The following is an 18771-nucleotide window of genomic DNA, read 5'->3' as shown; positions in this document are numbered from 1 at the left end:
TTGATCCAAAATTATTTAGATGATTTGGTTTATTTCATGTCTGTTTCTTCAGAAATCGTATATTTTTTCAGGTAAAAATGAGTCTAATATTTCTTCCCCTTCAGGAAAATGTCCTTGGCCTTCAATGCAATGAGTGTCGGGCCGGTACCTTTGCTCTCCATGCCGACAACCCTCAGGGCTGCACCCCGTGCTTCTGCTTTGGGCTGTCACAGCTCTGCTCGGAGCTGGAGGGTTATGTGAGGACACCGGTGAGTTAGGCATGCAGTTAACATGTTCTTTTTTTAAGCCTGAACCCTTGGGATTCGGGTGGGGCTAAGGAGAAAGTTCAAGTTCTTACATTAAATTTTGCTTCTATGGCATCAGAAACACCGAGACACTAATTTGGGTTTCTTATGAATCGGAATTCTGCTTCTGCTGTCCAAAGAAATATATGGAGCTGGAACTTAAAGCATTCCGTGTTGCTCCTTAGCTGATCTATCAAAAGCTTTAGTTGGAGAGGAGAGAAACTGCAACCTCTCAAAGGTCTCTATATAACTGAGCATTGTCCCCATATAGCAACAGTTTGACCCTAAATGCTTAAAACACTTTCTGGTAATTTTAATCCAGAAGTTTAAGATTAAAGGAAAAGTCTTCATTATTCAGGTTTTAATAATGAAGCTATCATGTCTGGGAAATAGTGGTAGAATCTGACAAATCAAAGGTATGGAGTTAAGTCGTGTTCTCAAGTGCATTTTCCCTCCCTTCCATGACTAGATAACGCTGGGCTCAGATCAGCCTCTTCTGCGAGTGGTTTCTCAGAGTAACCTCCGGGGCACGACCCAGGGGGTGTATTACCAGGCCCCTGACGTGCTCCTGGACGCCGTGACCGTCAGGCGGCACGTCCATGCAGAGCCGTTTTACTGGCGGCTGCCGGAGCAGTTTCAGGGAGACCAGGTGAGGCCCACACCCAGCCGAGAGCGGTGCCTGCTCCTGGGGATACCGGTGTCATTTGAATCACTACAGACTGTGCCGGCCTATCCTTCACTGAAGAGGTTATTAATTTCCTCTTCCAAGGGGGGATGGAAAAGTTTAACGCTTGTACAAATCCTCCTAACTGTATGGGTTAATTTTCTAGTCTTTTAAACATTCAAATCATAATCTCTTTTTCTTTTAAAGCAGTCATTCAAAAAATATTTATTGTTTTTACTGATATAAGCTCAATACAAGCCTGGCTGCTATGCCTACAAGGTCTTTCTCAGAAATCGTCCAGTTTGGGGGAAAGAACATTGAAGCCATCACTTGCATTTTTGTTTATATAAACATTGGAATCTGTATGTGAATTCACCCTGATGGTTAAAATGTGCAAATATACACCCAGTGAGCCTACAGAGATACGTAATTTGTAATTCAAAGGAGCTTGAAAATAATTGGGACCATTGCTACGTTGATTGTTATTTTGGAACTTACCGTTGTCAGTGTCATCAAGAGGATGCTGTGGGAGGCGATGGATGTGACTGTGATGGGGGTGATGGTTTCACAGGTGTATACTTATCCCCAAACTCATCAATATACATTAAATATATATGGCTTTTTACAGCCAATTGTGCCTCAGTAAAGTGGTTAAAAAAACAACTGTACTGTAGTCCACATATGAGTGTAGAAGGGGTGAAGGGAGGGTGAAGTGGGTAAAGGGGCCAAATATTATATAATAAAGGAAGGAAGCTAGCCTTTGGGGGGGGCACACAAAAGCATGCACAGCTGTTGAATTATAATGTTGACACCTGAAAATTATAGAATGTTATTAACCAGTGTTACCCCAATAAACTTAATTTTTTAAAACTTTGTAAATATCACTTAACAAAGAAAGGACTATAGCTTAAGTGCACTTAATCTGTAATTAAGTAGAATTAGAGGGAAGCAAATTCTAGACAGCATAGTCTACCCATGTGATGTACTTTTAAGATGCAAGATTTCTAAATGGCAGCAGGCTTGTAATGAAATGTTTTTAAATCAATACCGTGTCAGTGAAGTAAGCAATCATTTACTATTTGATAGCTCCTGGCCTATGGGGGCAAACTGAAGTACAGCGTGGCCTTCTATTCCTCCAATGGCATGGGCACCTTCAACCTTGAGCCTCAAGTGCTCATCAGAGGAGGCCGGACCAGAAAGCAAGTCATCTACATGGATGCACCCGCACCGGAGAACGGAGTGAGGCAAGAGCAAGAGGCTGAAATGAAAGAGGTGACCATGTGCTCTTTTCATATAAGCCCCTCAAAGGTGTGAGCTTTGCTGTGGATATAATGATGTCAGTAAGCTGCTAGTAAGAGAGTGAGCTCAGAGGGCCTGGCATCAAAATTCCAATGGGTTTAGCAAGATTTCTAAAAATGACTCAAATTCCTATTCTCAAGACACTGATGTAAGGCTTATGTTAATTTAGTGGGAATTGCATTTAAATCCTTGATCTTAGTACACAACTCTCTGGCTGTGTGGACATAATGGTAGGAAGTCTTTGCACTTGCTTGAATCTGGGCAGTGTGTATTCATTCACAGGGAGATACTGACTGACCGGCCACTGTGTGGCTGCCACGGGTGATGTGTGTGGATACAGGAGACTGGCACTGCTGCCCCCTGGGAGGTGACAGGAGGTCTTCCTTAATTAAACTTAGTGGCATGCACAGAACTGGGCTCATTTCTGGAGAAATTTGTAAGTTTGTGTGCTTCTGAGAATTTGTACTCTGAATTTTTCATTGAATGTGTTTCCCATCCACAGAATTATTGGAAATACTTTAATTCTGTTTCTGAAAAGCCTGTTACACGCTCAGATTTTATGTCTGTTCTTAGCAACATTGAGTACATTCTCATCAAAGCATCTTATGGTCAAGGGCTACAGCAAAGCAGGTACGTGGAAACTTCTAGAATTTAAAAATATTTTTCTTATGTGAAAGCAAAGTGAAGGGGTTTGATGAGATTTGATTCACTTCACCCCCATTACCTCCTATATTTATTAATATATGTATTTCTTTCTCCACCAAAACCTTATTAAATTGTAATATTAGTGTGAAATATATGAAATGAATGAAATATATGAAATGTATGAAAAATGGCATAGAGTATTTATCTCTCATACTAATGTGGGTATAAAATATAAGTACATAATGGTAATATCTTAGATGAGGAAAAATGTAAACAAATATTTTTAAGTTCTGCTATTTTCTGCCCTTAAACCACAATGCTCATTTCTTTGTAAGTAACATATCAAGAATGCTGTCACCTGCTCACTTAACCTGTAAAGGAGGCCACTAACTTTTGGCCAAACTGGACTTCAGGAGGTCTTTCAAGTATATTTTCTGTAACACTATTTTTTTTAATCCTCACTCAAGGACATGTTTTCATTGATTTTAGAGAGGAAGGGAGAGGGAGAGGGAGAAACATCAATCTGTTGCCTCCCATATGCACCCTGACTAGGGATTGAACCTACAACCTAAGTATGTGTCCTGACTGGGAATCGAACCCCGAACCTTTTGGTGTATGCTCCAATGAACTGAGCTACCCAGCCAGAGCAGTAACACTATTTTAAGTCTAAAATGTGGCCTGAGAACCTTCACTGTGTAAGGACAGTGTGAATGTGCTTTCACACACTTCCTTTGTAATCCTGAGGAAAGTGTGGCTATAATATATGTGCAAATTTCATTACCTACTGCGCTGTTTCTAGGAAGTGTCTTTCTAAAAATTGGTGTTTTCTCTCATCCTTGTTAACACAACCATTTCCCAGGATTTCACACATTTCCCTGGAGGTCGGCAGAAAGGCTGCTGAGCTGCCCCCGGGGAGGGAGGTGGCCTCGCTGTTGGAGAAGTGTCTCTGCCCTCCTGGAACTGCTGGATTCTCATGTCAGGTGGGGAGACTGGGATGCAAGTCCACGTCCTGGTTTTGGGTTGAAATATGCTTGTTATAGCAGCTCCAGGTGATGAACAGAATGTATGCATATCATATTATATTATTTTTCCCTTAATTTTTTTAATGTGGTAAAATATGTGTAAACATATTTTAACCATTTTCAAGTTTTATAAGGTTAAGTACACTCACAGTGATGTACAGCCAATCTTTAGAATTATCCACCTGGAAAAACTAAAACTCTGTGCTCATTAGACACTAGCTCCCATTCCCCTCTCGCCAGTCCTTGGCAACCACCACTCTATTTTCTCTATCTATGAATGTGTCTACTCTAAGTGCCTCACATGAGTGGAACCGGAAGACAGTATTTGTCTTTTTATGACTGGCTCATTTACTTAGCATAATGTATTCAAGGTTAATTCATGCCATACAGTGTATCCAGATGTGCTTCATTTCAAGGCTGAAAAATATCCTGTTGTATGTATAGACTGTACTCTGTCTATCCATGCATCCATCAATAAGATACATAGGTTGTTTCACCTTTTGGCTATTGTGAACAATGCTGCTATGAACATGGGTATACAAATATCTTTCTAAACCCTGCTTTCAGTTCCAAACCTAGCTTTTCAGTCGAATTGCTAGGTCATGTGGTAGTTCTGTTTTTAAGTTTTGAGGAGCTACCATACTGCTCTCCATAGTACTCCATCATTTTATGTTCCCTCTAGCAAAGCACACATTCCAGTTTCTCCACTTCCTCATCAACACCGGTTTTTGTCTGTGTTTTTGTTGTTTTACTAGTATAGTAGCCATCTTAATGGTGTGTCATTATGGTTTTGATTCGCACTTCCCTAGTGTTTTGTAATGTTGAGCATCTTCTCATGTGTTCATTTCCATTTGTGTGTCTTTGGAGAAATGCCTACTCAAACTTTTTGCCCAATTTAAAATCGTATTTTTATTCATTTCTTCCCTTTTGCATACCCTCAGGACTGTGCACCTGGTTACTACAGAGGGAAACTTCCGGAAGGTGGTGACAGGGGACCTCGCCTTCTGCTTGCTCCTTGTGTGCCCTGCAGCTGTAACAACCACAGCAACACCTGTGACCCTGAAACGGGGAAGTGTCTGGTATGCTTGTTTGGGTGGGTGCTTGCTTGAAGGTTAGAATCAGGGTAGGCAGGGAGCATTGAAATTCCCGGTTCAAAGTCACACCAGTCCCTTGGTTTGGAGAGAAGCTTACATTTAGTGAAATGTAAGATACACATATGTTTTCTTCAGAAAGGTTTTAACTAAGGGATCTGAGATTGCTAATGGAAATTCTTTAAAAATTCTGCTTCCTTGAATTTTTTTGCAGGCATCAATTTGGGAATTGGTTAAGTTGGCCTTGCTTATATTTAACGATGCTGGTGGTTATAGTCACAGTAGATGAGAACTTTACATCATAGAATTTAAAGAGTCAGCTCAGCCATGTGTCTCAGTGGTTGAACATCAACCCATGAACCAAGAAGTCACCAGTTCAATTCCTGGTCAGGGCACATGCCCGGGTTGTGGACTCAATCAGCTACAGGAGGCAGCTGATCGATGTGTCTTTCTATCCCTTTCCCTTCTTCTCTTTCTAAAATCAATAAAAACATATTTTTAAAAAATTGAGGAGTCACCTGGAAGTATTAAAATAAGTTAATGCCAATGTTTAAAATGTATTTCTCTGTACTCTTTTTGCATTTGTAAAAAAAAATTGTTCTTGTGGCTGTCTTAGACACCTTCCCCTAGAGACCAAGATTGGTCTCAGGGACATGAGGAGAGAACTCTGATCATTGTAAAGGACCACAAGACCCAGACAGAAGTCTTGTGGCCCTAATTGAGCATGAACTCTTGTGCTCATGATTTTGCTTAACTTGTCACAGCCTTATTGATAACATACAATAATACGATATTCTTTTCCTACTCCTAAAACCTCTTCCTTTATAATAACACTAGGGGCCCAGTGCACAAAATTTGTGCACACTAAAAGGGAATTAATTAGAGGAAATATTTTAATATTGCTGTTTGCCCTTTCTCTATAATAGAAGTGTCAGAGATGAAAGAAAATTAGTAAAATGTATATGAAAATCTTCCTCCTGTCAGAGTCTGTGGCACACCATGGGACCCAGAGTTAAGTCCCTGCCCACCTGTGTGCACCTTGAAATTGCACAAGATCCAGACCTGGCTGGCCCCACCCCCATTGGGCGAGATCCAGACCCAGCTGGCCCCACCCCTCTCAAGCCCCCCCGGGTCGGGGGTCGCAGCCTCAGGTCCCCCATCAAGCCCCACCAGGCGGGGAGTGCAGCCTCAGGTCCCCCGACCTGGCCTGGCGCCATGCAGCCTCAGGTCCCTGATCGCTCATTATGGGAACCTCGCCTCTGCTGTGGGTGCAGCCATTTTGTGATGGCATAAGGATTAATTTGCATATTCCCTCTTTATTATATAGGATGTGGAAACATTGGTAAATTGTATACATTTTTTGCCTCATGTAAAATAACTTACTGAAGAAAAATGGACTGCCTGTCAAGAGAGACACACTGGAAGCATTAAGGGTCCTGGGTGTGGCCCAGAGGAATGAGGACCAACTAGCCTTCAGTCACACTAGATCTGCCTTCCTCTTCTTTTATTGAGAAGCACCTTTCATATGTGGAATTTAAAAGCAGTTTCTACAAGGGAAATTGCTAAATTACAGCAGTGCATAGGTGAATTTAGAAACTGAAGTACTTCATGGTTTTTCTCAATTAAAAGATATGTGTTAACCTTTGCTAACCCCATTATATATGTGGAATTAAAGAATTATTCCAGTCATCCAAGGTAAAATGGACTTAATGAGGATGCAAATAGCTGCAACACTATTAAGAAAAATTTATTCATTCTAATGAGCTCATGCTCCAGGCAAAAGGGAGTGCTAATAGAGAAAAGGGGAAAATATCATCTGAGGATTTAAGGAGAATTGATTTCAGGCAACATAAAGTGAGATGTAATTAAGTGGGAAGGTCCCTTGGCCAATCATAGGGACGAAGGTCACATGAACAGTTTATCAAGTTGATCAATTCTTTCAGACTGCATTTGCAGCTAACTATTTTAACAAGATTAGATACTCCCAGGACACTAAATTATGACCTTGCCTTTCCTGGCCTGAGTTCACCAGAACAAAGTTCCAAGATCTTCAGCTGACTTGTTGATTTGTACTAGGAAAGAACATGAAAGATTGTGGCCGAGTCTTCTCAGTATAAACCATGATGGATAGCTTCCAGACAGTTCCCTGCCTGGGGAATGGTTGGCCAGATGTGACCTGGAACCCTAGAAGACCTCCCCTGGGCCTGTTAATTTTGCAGTAACACCACAGTGGACATGCATAATGCCAGAAGACTGGACAAAAGATTATAAATCTAGATTATAAATCACGGTGTTGAGCAGAACACATTTTGCTTCTTGCTCTTCCCCCTTTTTTATGGAAGATGTGTGTTCTATCCTTGTCCCTACCAGGCATTGCTAATTACTGTAACCCAAACCTACTCTAACAGAAGATAGTGTCTGGGCTTAGAGCTTGGAAGTTCAGGGCTGCAACAGACCTGTTTTTGTCAGAGTCCCTTCAGATCTTAAGACTAAACTAGAATATCCATGCTAAGCAGTTACTTAATGTATATTTACACACCTCCAGCTCACTCCCACAGCAGCTCAACTCATCTTTGGGCAGCCCTGATTGCTCTTGGGACTGGTGCCCTTGGATCATCTGCCCGTTGGTACAGTTTTAGTATTTGGAGTCATGGAGACAAGCCACTAGCTCAAATTTGGTCATGAAAAGTGGCAGTATCTTAACAAGTAATTGGCAAAAACATTTGACAAGACTCTTCTTTCATGTGTCCACAGGCTCTAAGTATTCAGCCCTCTCAGTCAGACACCCTCAGGGTACAAGCACATGCTGGTCACCTGTGATGGTTCTGAGTCCATTCACCATTCTGAGGTGTGAGGCCAGCATCTGACTGAAAGCATGCTCAGGGCCCAATGCCCAGTCACTGCTGCCCAACCCAAATGGACCAGACACTAAGTTGCTTACATTCTTTCCACAAGCTCAACACCTGAGGCCTTGCTCTTTGAACTTGGGACCTTACCTTCTTCTTCAGTCTTATCTGTGAGACTTCTCTTGTGGTGCAGTACAACCATTCATTTCCATTTGACAAAGTCTCTTAAGCACTCCCTAGGCACTTGTGAGAGTATAGGTGGGCGTCAAGACCTTTTGGATTTGATTTTTTCACCCAGCACATAGGATGTTCCTCCCTCTTTATGTCACTGGGCCTTTGGTATTATCATAGAAAAGATTGATCAGAAATGTGACCTGAAAGGGGGTGGGGAAACCAAAGAGCAGAGAGATACCCTGGGGGTCCCTCTCCCCAGCTATCCTCTTCCAAGAGATAGGACTCAGTCCTTTTCCAGTTGAAAAATTGACAGGTTCTCTGTGCACTTTCCATAGCAACCAACTCATCCCACGTGTCAGTTCACATGAACAGGTTGTTTTTGTTTTTGTTTTTGTTTTTTTTTTACAGGTTCTTATTTGCTTGCCACTCTTTGGGGCAGCTTGTTTTTGATTTTCTAGGATCTTGAAAACCAGGGAGCTCATATGTTAGGGGGAGCTTTTAATGTTGGAGGCATTTTTCAGGCAACATAAAGTGAGATGTAATTAAGTGGGAAGGTCCCTTGGCCAATCATAGGGATGAAGGTCACATGAACAGTTTAACAAGTTGATCAGTTCTTTCAGACTGCATTTGCAGCTAACTATTTTAAAAAGATTAGATACTCCCAGAACATTAAATTATGACCAAAAAGTCTGCTTCAGTCCTGTTCACCATCTAATATTTATTCTTTAACAGCCATATCTATACCTATATATATCTATATCTATATTGATATCGATATCTATATCGATATCATCTATATCTATCATCTATATATCCATGTCTATCTATATCTATATATCTGTATCTATCTATATATATACATGTATCCTATATAATAAAAGGCTAATATGCAAATCAACCTAATGGCAGAATGATTGGTCGCTATGACGCACACTGACCACCAGGGGGCAGACGCTCAATGCAGGAGCTGCCCCCTGGTGGTCAGTGTGCTCCCACAGGGGGAACACCACTCAGCCAGAAGCCAGGCTCACGGCTGGCGAGTGCAGCGGTGGTGGCGGGAGAGGCTCCAGCACTAAGGATGTCTGACTGACTGCTTAGGTCTGCTTCCTTCTGGAGCCTCCCGGACTGTGGACTGCAAGAGGGCACAGGCTGAGCTGAGAGACTCCACCCCCGAGTGCATGAATTTCATGCCCTGGGCCTCTAGTATATATCTATACAACTTTTAAACACATTTTCTTTTTAAGAGAGTGGTTGTAAATTTTATTCTAAACAGATTCCAGTTTTATGGGCCAACTGGGTCCCAATAAAATCTATTTTCATCAGGTAAAGTAGGGATACAATTTTTAAATGAAAAATATTGGAATCATTTTTAATAAGAAAAATGTAAAAGTAGTTTTTCAAACATAAACAAAGGTTTCTCTCTACATCATCTCTTGCTTCCCACTATAAAGCCTGAGGTAGTACATTTGCTCAGTGGCTTCTGTCACTGTGTTAGGCCCAGTCCAGCACCCAAGGCCAAACAAAAGCAGGTTTTGTGTTAGATTCAATGTCAAGAACTGCTTGGTCTTTTAGCTTAATTTTTTTAATAGCCTAATTTTAGGTTCAAATGATGACAAAAATTTTAACTAGAAACGATTTTGTTATTGCAGGAGTCTATTGGTGCTGCTCTAAACCCTGCGTTTTCTTCCCTCACTGTCTGTTTCCCACATCATTTATTCATTCATTCTGTTCTTTCAACTCCCTACATGTGATCATTGACCCCAACCATGTGCAAAGCCAGTGTGCTTCAGATCACTTTAAATCTCTATATATTTTAGATTCAAATTTTAAGGATCAAAAGCTAGCTGCTCTGTGGATATTTTCCATAAGAAGAATGTATTAGTAATTTCTAGGCTGTATAGGATAAGTACAGTTTTATAATGAAGGAAGGCCACAGAGCTGGCAATGTTTCCATGATTTAACAAGCTTGAAGAAAAGACTCCCTTCCCTAAGAATTAAAAAATAAACTGACATGAAATGCGGTGATGCTTAGCTGTTACCAGATAAGGATGATTTCTAACAACTTCCCATTTTTCCTCTTCTTAAACATGGGGCCCCAGGACTGCGGCGATAACACGTCTGGTGACCACTGTGATGTGTGCGCTCCCGGGTACTATGGGAAGGTGACGGGCTCAGCCACCGACTGCTCTCTGTGCACCTGTCCTCACAGCGGCCCTGCCAGGTGAGCTTGTGCAGATGCGCTGCACACCTGCCCCACTGAAGCTGGGGTGATTCCATTTTCAGCCCGTTCCCAGGGTCTGTACGTGGCCTATTTTAATTAATATTCTCCATGTGTTGAGAAAGGCTAATTTTAGAAAAATTTTTTAATTCTCACAAGTACTTGAAGAGAATCTTTTCAAAAGCAAAGTATCTGTGTTGGTATTGGGGTGTGAAAATGGAACCAATTAAAGAAAGGCCTTTCAGGTTGTTGGGGTTTCTTTTAGTGTGTGTGTTTTGTTTTGTGTTTTTTTAAGACCAATTTTAGCCTCCGACCTGTATCCAGTGTGCCTAGAAGTGAATTATTATTAATTTTCTGAGTAATGACATAAGGAATTCTGTTCCTGTTTAGTGTAAGGGAACAGGTTTAGAATTTATATTTGGTGATGATTGATGAAACACAGAAATGCACCATAGTGATGACACTGGGGTCCGGTTCTCCCTGGCACTCATGGTGATTGTGTAGAATTATCTACCTGCACACCAAAAAGAACCAGAGATTTTAAGTGGACGTTGGAATATCTGTGTGTCCTCTTTGGCTTTAATGAAAATTGTAATTCATAAATATCATTTCATCATTGATTAGAGTATTTGACACGGCATTGAACACAGAAAGGTCAAATATACACATTTAGTATACTAAAATGAAGTTTTCTTTTCAATATTTGTTTGAATCTTCTATTATCTCCAAGAAAGCGATGCTTGATGGTGAATACCAAAGGAGAGGCACTGTGTACACTTCCCTTGTAAACTACCAAGCATCCTAAAATTTATTGTTACCATTAATGTTTTGTATTAAATCTGTATATAAAATTTGACTCAATTCTACTCCTGTAATCTAAACTACAGAAATACTTGCATATGTGTGTAAAGATGCATACATTTCATCATTGCTTATACTCATGAGAAACTGGGGAGGAACTGAAATACCTGTTTCCAGGGGATGGATAGACATTGTGGTACATACCTAGAGTGAAATATTATACAAACACTGAGAAAAGAATAAGGTATATCTATATGTACAAAATTGGAGACATGGCCAATTAATTATTTAATTGTGACTATATAGTGTGATGCCATTTTGGAAAAAGTTTATATTCATATGTATATTCATATCCATAGCTCTGTGGCTATATGTGCCCAGAGAAATGTTTGGAAGAATATATCACCTTTCTACTTCCCATTTTTCTGTAATGTTTGAATATTTTACTTTTTCAGTCAAAAAAGGTTCTAACCATCCCCAGAGCCTATGATAATGGATTAAAGTTTACACTGCTAGGAAGAGCCTGTGGACATTTATAATGTGCTATGTACCTGACGGGCCCTAAAATGCATGCTTTGTTTTCTACACATTTTATGTTTCCACTGAAGTCTGTCCCTTTGCTGTTTAAGGAGTGAAAAACTCAAAAGTGAGGTAGGGCTGATAGAGAACCTTGTAACTCATTCTTGGAACTTCTCTTAACTGGCCCCAAACCCAAGACTGCCCAGGTGGTTTTCTTCAATGGTTTGCAGTATCCATCTGAGCCTCTAGATGGCGCATGGAGTATTGGTAATTTAAAATGTGGAAGCAGTGTTTGAAAAGAAAGGAAGGAATAAGCCAAAAGCAGAAGTCCATGACTGAGGGGGATCCATTATCAGAGTGGATATTACACTCTGAGCAGCTCTATCATTTTGCTTCAAATTGTCCTTCACACGACTCCCTGCCGTTTGGTCCATTTATTTTCAAATTCCACCCCCACTCTTCACTTTGCTTTGCCCCACCTTTTCCTACTTGCCTGTCATTGCAGCCCATTATATTCACCAGCATTTGTCCCGTTCTCTTCTCTCTGCTAGTTTTCGTGCTTACTCATAGTCATCATGTACAGCTCTTTGTAATCACCTTTTCATCTAATAAGTCAGATAATTCTTCACCTAAATCTCAGAACAAGACCCTTCACCTGGGCAGCTTTCTTGTTTGGTGACTAATCAGGGGAAATCTGTAAGATCTGCCTCCTTCCCCTCACATGGTTGTCACTGGACAGGTGTCTAATGAGTGTCTTTTGGATACAAGAGGTGCACAAGTAGTGGTTACATGTTTATTTCCCCCAATATATTTTTGCTCAATATATTTTAAGCCCTAAAAACCTTGTCTAACTGTGCACTGTAATCACTTAATTTTCAGGACAGTGTCTTGTACCCTAAGAGTAATGAACAAGTACCACAAGCAAGAGTTGAAATTGTATATCTGAAAATTCAAAAACCATTGTTTTTCTCTCAGTTTTAGTCCGACTTGTGTCTTGGAAGGTGATCACGATTTCCGCTGTGACGCCTGTGTGCTGGGCTATGAAGGGCAATATTGTGAGAGGTATGTTGTGGTGTTACGGCATGGAAATTGCAAGGCACACCTGCTGCTTTATATTGTAGGTTATATTTACTAAAGTGATTTGAGAGTATCAGTTTGGCTGTGCATGATTGATATTCCAAAACAAATCTATGTATTAAGGTAAGTAAATGCACCTAATATGACTATCTCATCCTCCTTTTAGGATATGAAATGTAGAATGAGGTAAGTGGGACTGTGTCCTTTGGACTGCACTTGGCAGAAATGGTTGATATATTATCTTACTGGCACTGATACTGTTGTCTGTACCTGCATATTCTCCTTTCCGTAGGTGCTCCTCGGGCTATCATGGGAACCCTGGAATGCCAGGCGGCACCTGCCAGAAGTGTGATTGCAGCTTGCATGGCTCTGTTCACCGGGACTGTGACCGCAGGACTGGGCAGTGCGTCTGCAGGCCAGGGGCCGCGGGGCTGCGATGTGAGGAATGTGAACCCAGGCACATTCTGGTGGAAAGCAATTGTGTTTGTGGGTATTTTCCTTCCTAACTGTTTAAAGGTGGTTTTTCCTCTCAACTGTTTTCCTATTGTTTTTCTGTTACTGCGCCCTATGGCATCAGCAGGAGAAAGTCCTATTTTAACTAAGCAAGGATTGCTATGTATTCTGCCAAACTGAACTTTTCATAGTGCATTTGGAGCCGAGGCAGAAGGCCCTAGGGTAGCAGCATTTATCTCTCTAGCACTCTAAGCAGCACAGTAATTCCAGCTTCATAGTTTATCTGCATTAATATCCCTTTAATGGAGCCAAGTGTCAGCGCAGAGAACACCTTTGTGGGTTGTCATTTGTGTTACTCAGATTTCACTGGTGGCTTCAGCTCTTGGCTGCTGTGTTTTTTTTTTTTTTTTTTCCAGTCCTGATTTATTTTAGTAGCAAGTACATGAGTGCTCATCTACAAATGTCTTCTCAGTGGTTCATGGGGAAGATGGAGGGGAAGTAATGTCAGGACCATGGCATTCAAGAGCTTTTGTTTATGTGTTTGTTTTAAGCAAAAACACACCCATTATTTTCCCCAGTCTCCTTCTCTTGAATTTGCTGAAGGTGTGTTTGCAAACTATCTCAGGAAATGACAGGCCAGGCTGTGCAAGGAAACACATTCGAAATTCGTTGCCATTGGTCCCAGTCCCAAATGAGCAGATGCACTGCAAAGGTCGGAGCTATTGACTCAACGTGCACCTGACCTGGGGCCCCCTCGGATCAGTTGTTGCTTCCTGTGTGACCAGGGAAGTCACTTCTCTGATCTGAGTCTTGGAGTCACCATCTGAGGATAGGGACTTGTGTTCTCCGCTTGCCTCCCATGGTGTGAGATTCCGTTCCTGGGAGCTTTGTCGTATGCTTTGCCCTTATTATAACTTTATGTTGTTATTGTAAAATGGCTAATGCACACCCAAGGGAAAATGTGCAGACCATTTGCATTAATTTAACTTTCTTTTTCTTTTAGCTTGTGATGATGAATGCGTAGGTGTGCTGCTGGATGACTTAGACAATATTGGTGATACCAGTCTTTCTGTGAACCTCACCAGCATTATTCCTGTCCCATATGGAATTTTGTCAAACCTGGAAAATACAACCAAATATCTCCGGGTAGGTACTGGGAATACAGAGATGCATCATTGAGAGATATGGAGTTGGGCTGGACAGTAGGAGTCATTCTGTCTGTCCCCCCTGCTTCCTTATTCACGGTGTGTACTGCTGGGAGGTGTCCAGCCTTCCCTTGAACGTGACCAGGGACCTTATTATCCAACACTAACTTGTTTTACTGTAGGACCCCTTAATTGTTCCAGAGTTATTCATTAGATGCCTTTTCATAAATTCTACCCCACGTCGTTCTTCACCTTGTGCACAAAGGGCACTGTGCCTCTTTAAGACAAACCTTTGGCTATTTGAAAATAGCTATCCTAATACAAATACAGGAAATAAATTGAGGTGGTATCTTCTTTAATGTTGGAATCTGCTAAAGATAACTATGTTCTGTAAATGTATTATTCTTAACTTGAGTTTTAGGCGCAAAAGTTTTTTTTAACCTGGAAGATTATATAAAAATCTCTGCGGGCATATCACCGTTTTATGTTTAGTCAAATAGGATCTGGGTCCCAAAAAGGCGGGGGGGGGGAAGAGGGGGGTTAGAAATAGACTCAGTTGACAGCATTCTACTCTAGTATTTTTAATGCTAATTGGAAAAAATATTATTCTTAATTTTCCTTAAAACCTATACATTAGAATTTGAGATAATTAATTCACTGTGTCAAGGATAGTCATTCCTGACTGTCTTTTTTAGTTAAAAGCTTTTCTTAGACTAGACATTTCCTTAGGCAAGTGTGCCTGTGTGTGTGTGTGTGTGTGTGTGTGTGTGTGTGTTCATTTTTAAAATAAAAACCAGGTATGAAATTTTTTTCCATTCACTATAGACACAATCTACCAATACTATTTTTTTTTTATCACTAGGGGCCCCAGGCATATAACTGTATTTTAAATTTATCAAGTGAGATAAATTCTTGCCTTAAATTTTAAATATTTTTTTCTTTTTATTGACTTTATTGTGGTGACACTGGTTAATAAAATTAAACAGGTTTCAGAAGCACAATTCCACAACACATCATCTGTACATTGTATTGTATGTTCACCATTTATTCCCCCATACCCTCCTCTACCTTCCCCCACCCCTCTACCCCAGACCACACCATTGTCAATGTCCATGAGTTTTTCTCTCTTTTATTTTCTCAATCCCTTCACTCATCCCCAGTCCTTGCCAACAGCTGTCAGCCTACCTTCTATCTATGAATATGTCAATTTTAACTATGTTTGAATGATTTGCTCCCATTTAAACCACTTTCCAATTCCTTTAACTTTTTATGTTTACCTAAATTATGCACTAGATTAAGAATGTAAACTCTTAACTGTTTACTGTTTTCATTGTTATCTACACAGCAACCTTGGCCAAGTCACTTAATTAATCCACCCCCACCCCGAATAATAATATAGCCATTTTATAGGGTTGTTATAAGGTTTAAATACAATCATGCAAGTAAAATATTAGAAGACTGTTGGCATAAATTAAGCACTAATTGTTAGTGATTATGAAGACTTACTTAATACTTTTGTATTTTAGCCTAATAAGTTTTTTTAAGCCTAATAAGTTTTAAAAGTGAAATTTTAAAAGTGTTAGCAATTAGGGTTAAAATTGAGGTAACTCTAATGAAATTAAGCCAGACTTACCCAAGAATAGCAGGAGTAATGGATTCTGCACAATACAACGTACTTTAAATTCATATACTAGTATGTATGGGGAATATATTATGTATATATATTTATATATATTATTGTTTTCAGAGAGGAAGGGAGAGAGGGAGGGAGTGAGGGAGAGAGAGAGAGAGAGAGAGAGAGAGAGAGAGAGAGAGAGAGAGAGAAACATCAATGATGAGAGAGAATCATTGACTGCCTCCTGCCTGCCCCACACTGGGGATTGAGCCCACAACACTGGCATGTACTCTGACCAAGAATTGAACCGTGACCTTATGGTTCATAGATCGACATTCAATGACTGAGCCACACCAGCCAGGCATGTATGGGGAATATTATGCAAAAGGTGGCAGATGGGAGCATGTTGCTATAATCAAAACTTAAGTAAATGTGATTCATTTTATTTTTAATGCAATTTCAAGGAAAGAAGAATTAATTTCTGTGAACAAAATAGTTGATAACCAGTGAATCAAAACATTTTTTTTGAAGCATTGTGATTTGTTCTCTTCATTCTTTGTAGGAGTCTTTATTAAAAGGAAATACACAACAGGGGCTGGTAAAACTTCAACTTGAAGGTGTTACAGAACAAACAGATGACCTGCAAAGGGAGGTAAATTCTTCACACAAAGGCTCACTTCCCACCCAGCATTTGTGAGCAATTGCATTGGGGCGGTCTTGAAGGTTCCAGTTAGGTCAGGGCAGCCTCTGCCTCTCAGGAGCTGTGTTCCAGGGACTTTATAACCAAATCAGTTTTAACCTTGGCAGAAATGTGTTCATGGGGAAGGCTCCTGGCTTAATTTCTATTGTCACCTCTGCTGAGCGAGCCGTTGGGCAGTCACCTTTCCATTTGAGCATCATTTTCTCCTATGAATCAAGGGGTGGGTGGGATTGAAAGATCCTGAGGTTTCTTCCTCCTCCTAAATTGGCTGCATTAACTAAGCACATGGTGAGCACGGTGCTCAGAGGCACTTCCCCAACACCAGGACCACTCCCTTCAATCCGCTGGGCAGAGCCAGCATAGCCTGGCGCTGGTTGTGTGGTGTTCGTACAACCTTTGGGCTTTAGGCCATGTGCTTCTGATTTTCTGACTTTGAATGGCAAGTGAGCTTGTTCTAAAGTCAGCAGGGAATGTAGTCTGTTTATCCCATGTCAGATGAATGGAATTTCCTCATTCACAGATGGCGAGGGGGCCTATTGCCAAATTTATAATTTTCACTTACGAATTTTATGTGCACATGCATATGTATGTGTGTATACTTAGATATGTATATAATAGTGTATCTATACATAGATGTATCTACTCTTTGTCTCTCAACATCTACATACATACATAGTGGTGTGCATCCTAAAAATAAGTATTAGCTTGGCTCCTGTTAATTTAAAATTAGTAATGATTTGGGGCGAGTTTAAGGCTTAAGAGTGGGCTCTATGTGCCTCAGCGAGCAAACATTTGGTAGGAAATGATAAGCTGCTTAAATAAATTCTCTCTATGCATAAAAGAGGATTCTCTTTGGATTTTGACTATAAAACACTTTTAGACCTAGTCTGAGTTACTTTACATTCCTGGAAATTACAACCTTTTCTTTTACCAATTATGACATTCCCTAATAAAAAAAAAAAACACAGCAGCTGAGGACAGCTACCAGTAAGTCTCAGCCCCTGGGCTGCCAGCTTTACATACATCATCAAATTTCATCTTCATAAAGTCCATGAGGCAAGTGCTGTTATTACCCAGGTTATCGATGAGGCTAGAAGATGTTAGTCTAGGTCTCCAGGTTGGCAGAACTGGGCCTAAAACCTGGTTTATCTGACTCCATGTTCTTAACTCCTTGACTAAGTTCTCGCGGTCAGTAAAAATTGGTTAAGATTTTTCTTTCTCATTCTGTATACTTGGGTCATAAGGTGAATATCGAATCTTCATAGTAGAGACTCTGAGAGAATCTGTGGTATAATAACCACTTAGGCTGCTTTTGAAAATATGTCATCTTTTCTCATACAAAGTTAGCAGTAAATTATTTCATTAACCACTTCATTTCCAATCCCAAAATATCAACCTTGGTTTATATGGTAGTGTAAATACTTATATTCTGGAATATATTTTGTTATTTAAAAGAGACAACTTGAACATCAAAGCTTCATATTATTCAAGTCAGACTAACCTGAGACCTTTATTTTCTATCAGCTCAGTAGAGTGTTAACAAGTAGCCAACATGTGGCCAGGGCGACTGAAAGACTCCTCAACGAGAGTCAAGATCTCATGACATTTACTGAGAAATTGAAGATAAGCATTCAAGGTAGTGTGTGGTCAGTGTCTAGCTTGGGGAGTCTATGCTCATTGCAAGGAAAAGTCCCATTCACTCTATACAACATATGAATAGATGTGTGTTACTTGTGCTCAACTGCTAGAACCAAGGACTGGGGATCCTGATGTGTCCAGATCATGGTCTTTCATTGAGAGTTTTATCTTTTAAAAAAATGCATGCTTCCTTTTTTATTTTCTATATGATGCACTACACTTACGTCCTAAGTATCAAGTAGATGTGGTGCCTTCCCATCTGTTATGAATTTCCCAAATTAAGACTTGCTAAGTGGTGCACAGGGTGCCAGATGATGAGCCAAGCAAGGTCCAACAACAGACCGTAGGAGAAAATGGAATAGAGGAATTTTTAGTCACAGGTCCTGGAGAAAGTACCCAGCCTGCCTCAAGGGCCCAAATGGAGAAGGCAAGGCAGGGATGCTGACAGAGAGACAGAACCTGGGCACCTGTTTTATTTGGTTCTGTGGGTGCAGTGCTTTGGGGTTCCTGAGCTAAGGCCCAAACCAAAAAAGCAGACTTTTGGTAAGCTCCACAGGGGTCTTATCCTTGGGGCACACAG

At 40.6% G+C, this 18771-nt stretch overlaps 1 protein-coding gene across 1 annotated transcript in view; it reads left to right on the top strand.

The window, feature by feature from the left end:
- The window catches only part of LAMA1 (laminin subunit alpha 1), a 150049-nt gene that overhangs the window by 83967 nt on the left and 47311 nt on the right, over positions 1 to 18771 (top strand). Inside the window, exons 24-35 of the mRNA XM_059704929.1 lie at positions 105 to 248; positions 754 to 933; positions 2035 to 2220; positions 2750 to 2877; positions 3752 to 3872; positions 4856 to 4993; positions 10125 to 10246; positions 12539 to 12625; positions 12933 to 13126; positions 14097 to 14239; positions 16416 to 16505; positions 18078 to 18189. Of these exons, the coding sequence (XP_059560912.1) occupies positions 105 to 248; positions 754 to 933; positions 2035 to 2220; positions 2750 to 2877; positions 3752 to 3872; positions 4856 to 4993; positions 10125 to 10246; positions 12539 to 12625; positions 12933 to 13126; positions 14097 to 14239; positions 16416 to 16505; positions 18078 to 18189 (1645 nt within the window). The remainder of the gene's footprint in view (positions 1 to 104; positions 249 to 753; positions 934 to 2034; positions 2221 to 2749; positions 2878 to 3751; positions 3873 to 4855; positions 4994 to 10124; positions 10247 to 12538; positions 12626 to 12932; positions 13127 to 14096; positions 14240 to 16415; positions 16506 to 18077; positions 18190 to 18771) is intronic.

This window comes from Myotis daubentonii, chromosome 8, assembly GCF_963259705.1.
Source record: "Myotis daubentonii chromosome 8, mMyoDau2.1, whole genome shotgun sequence".
Lineage (NCBI taxonomy): Eukaryota > Metazoa > Chordata > Mammalia > Chiroptera > Vespertilionidae > Myotis > Myotis daubentonii.
Note: the sequence above shows the minus strand (reverse complement) of the source record. Positions and strands in the feature narration are given on the sequence as shown.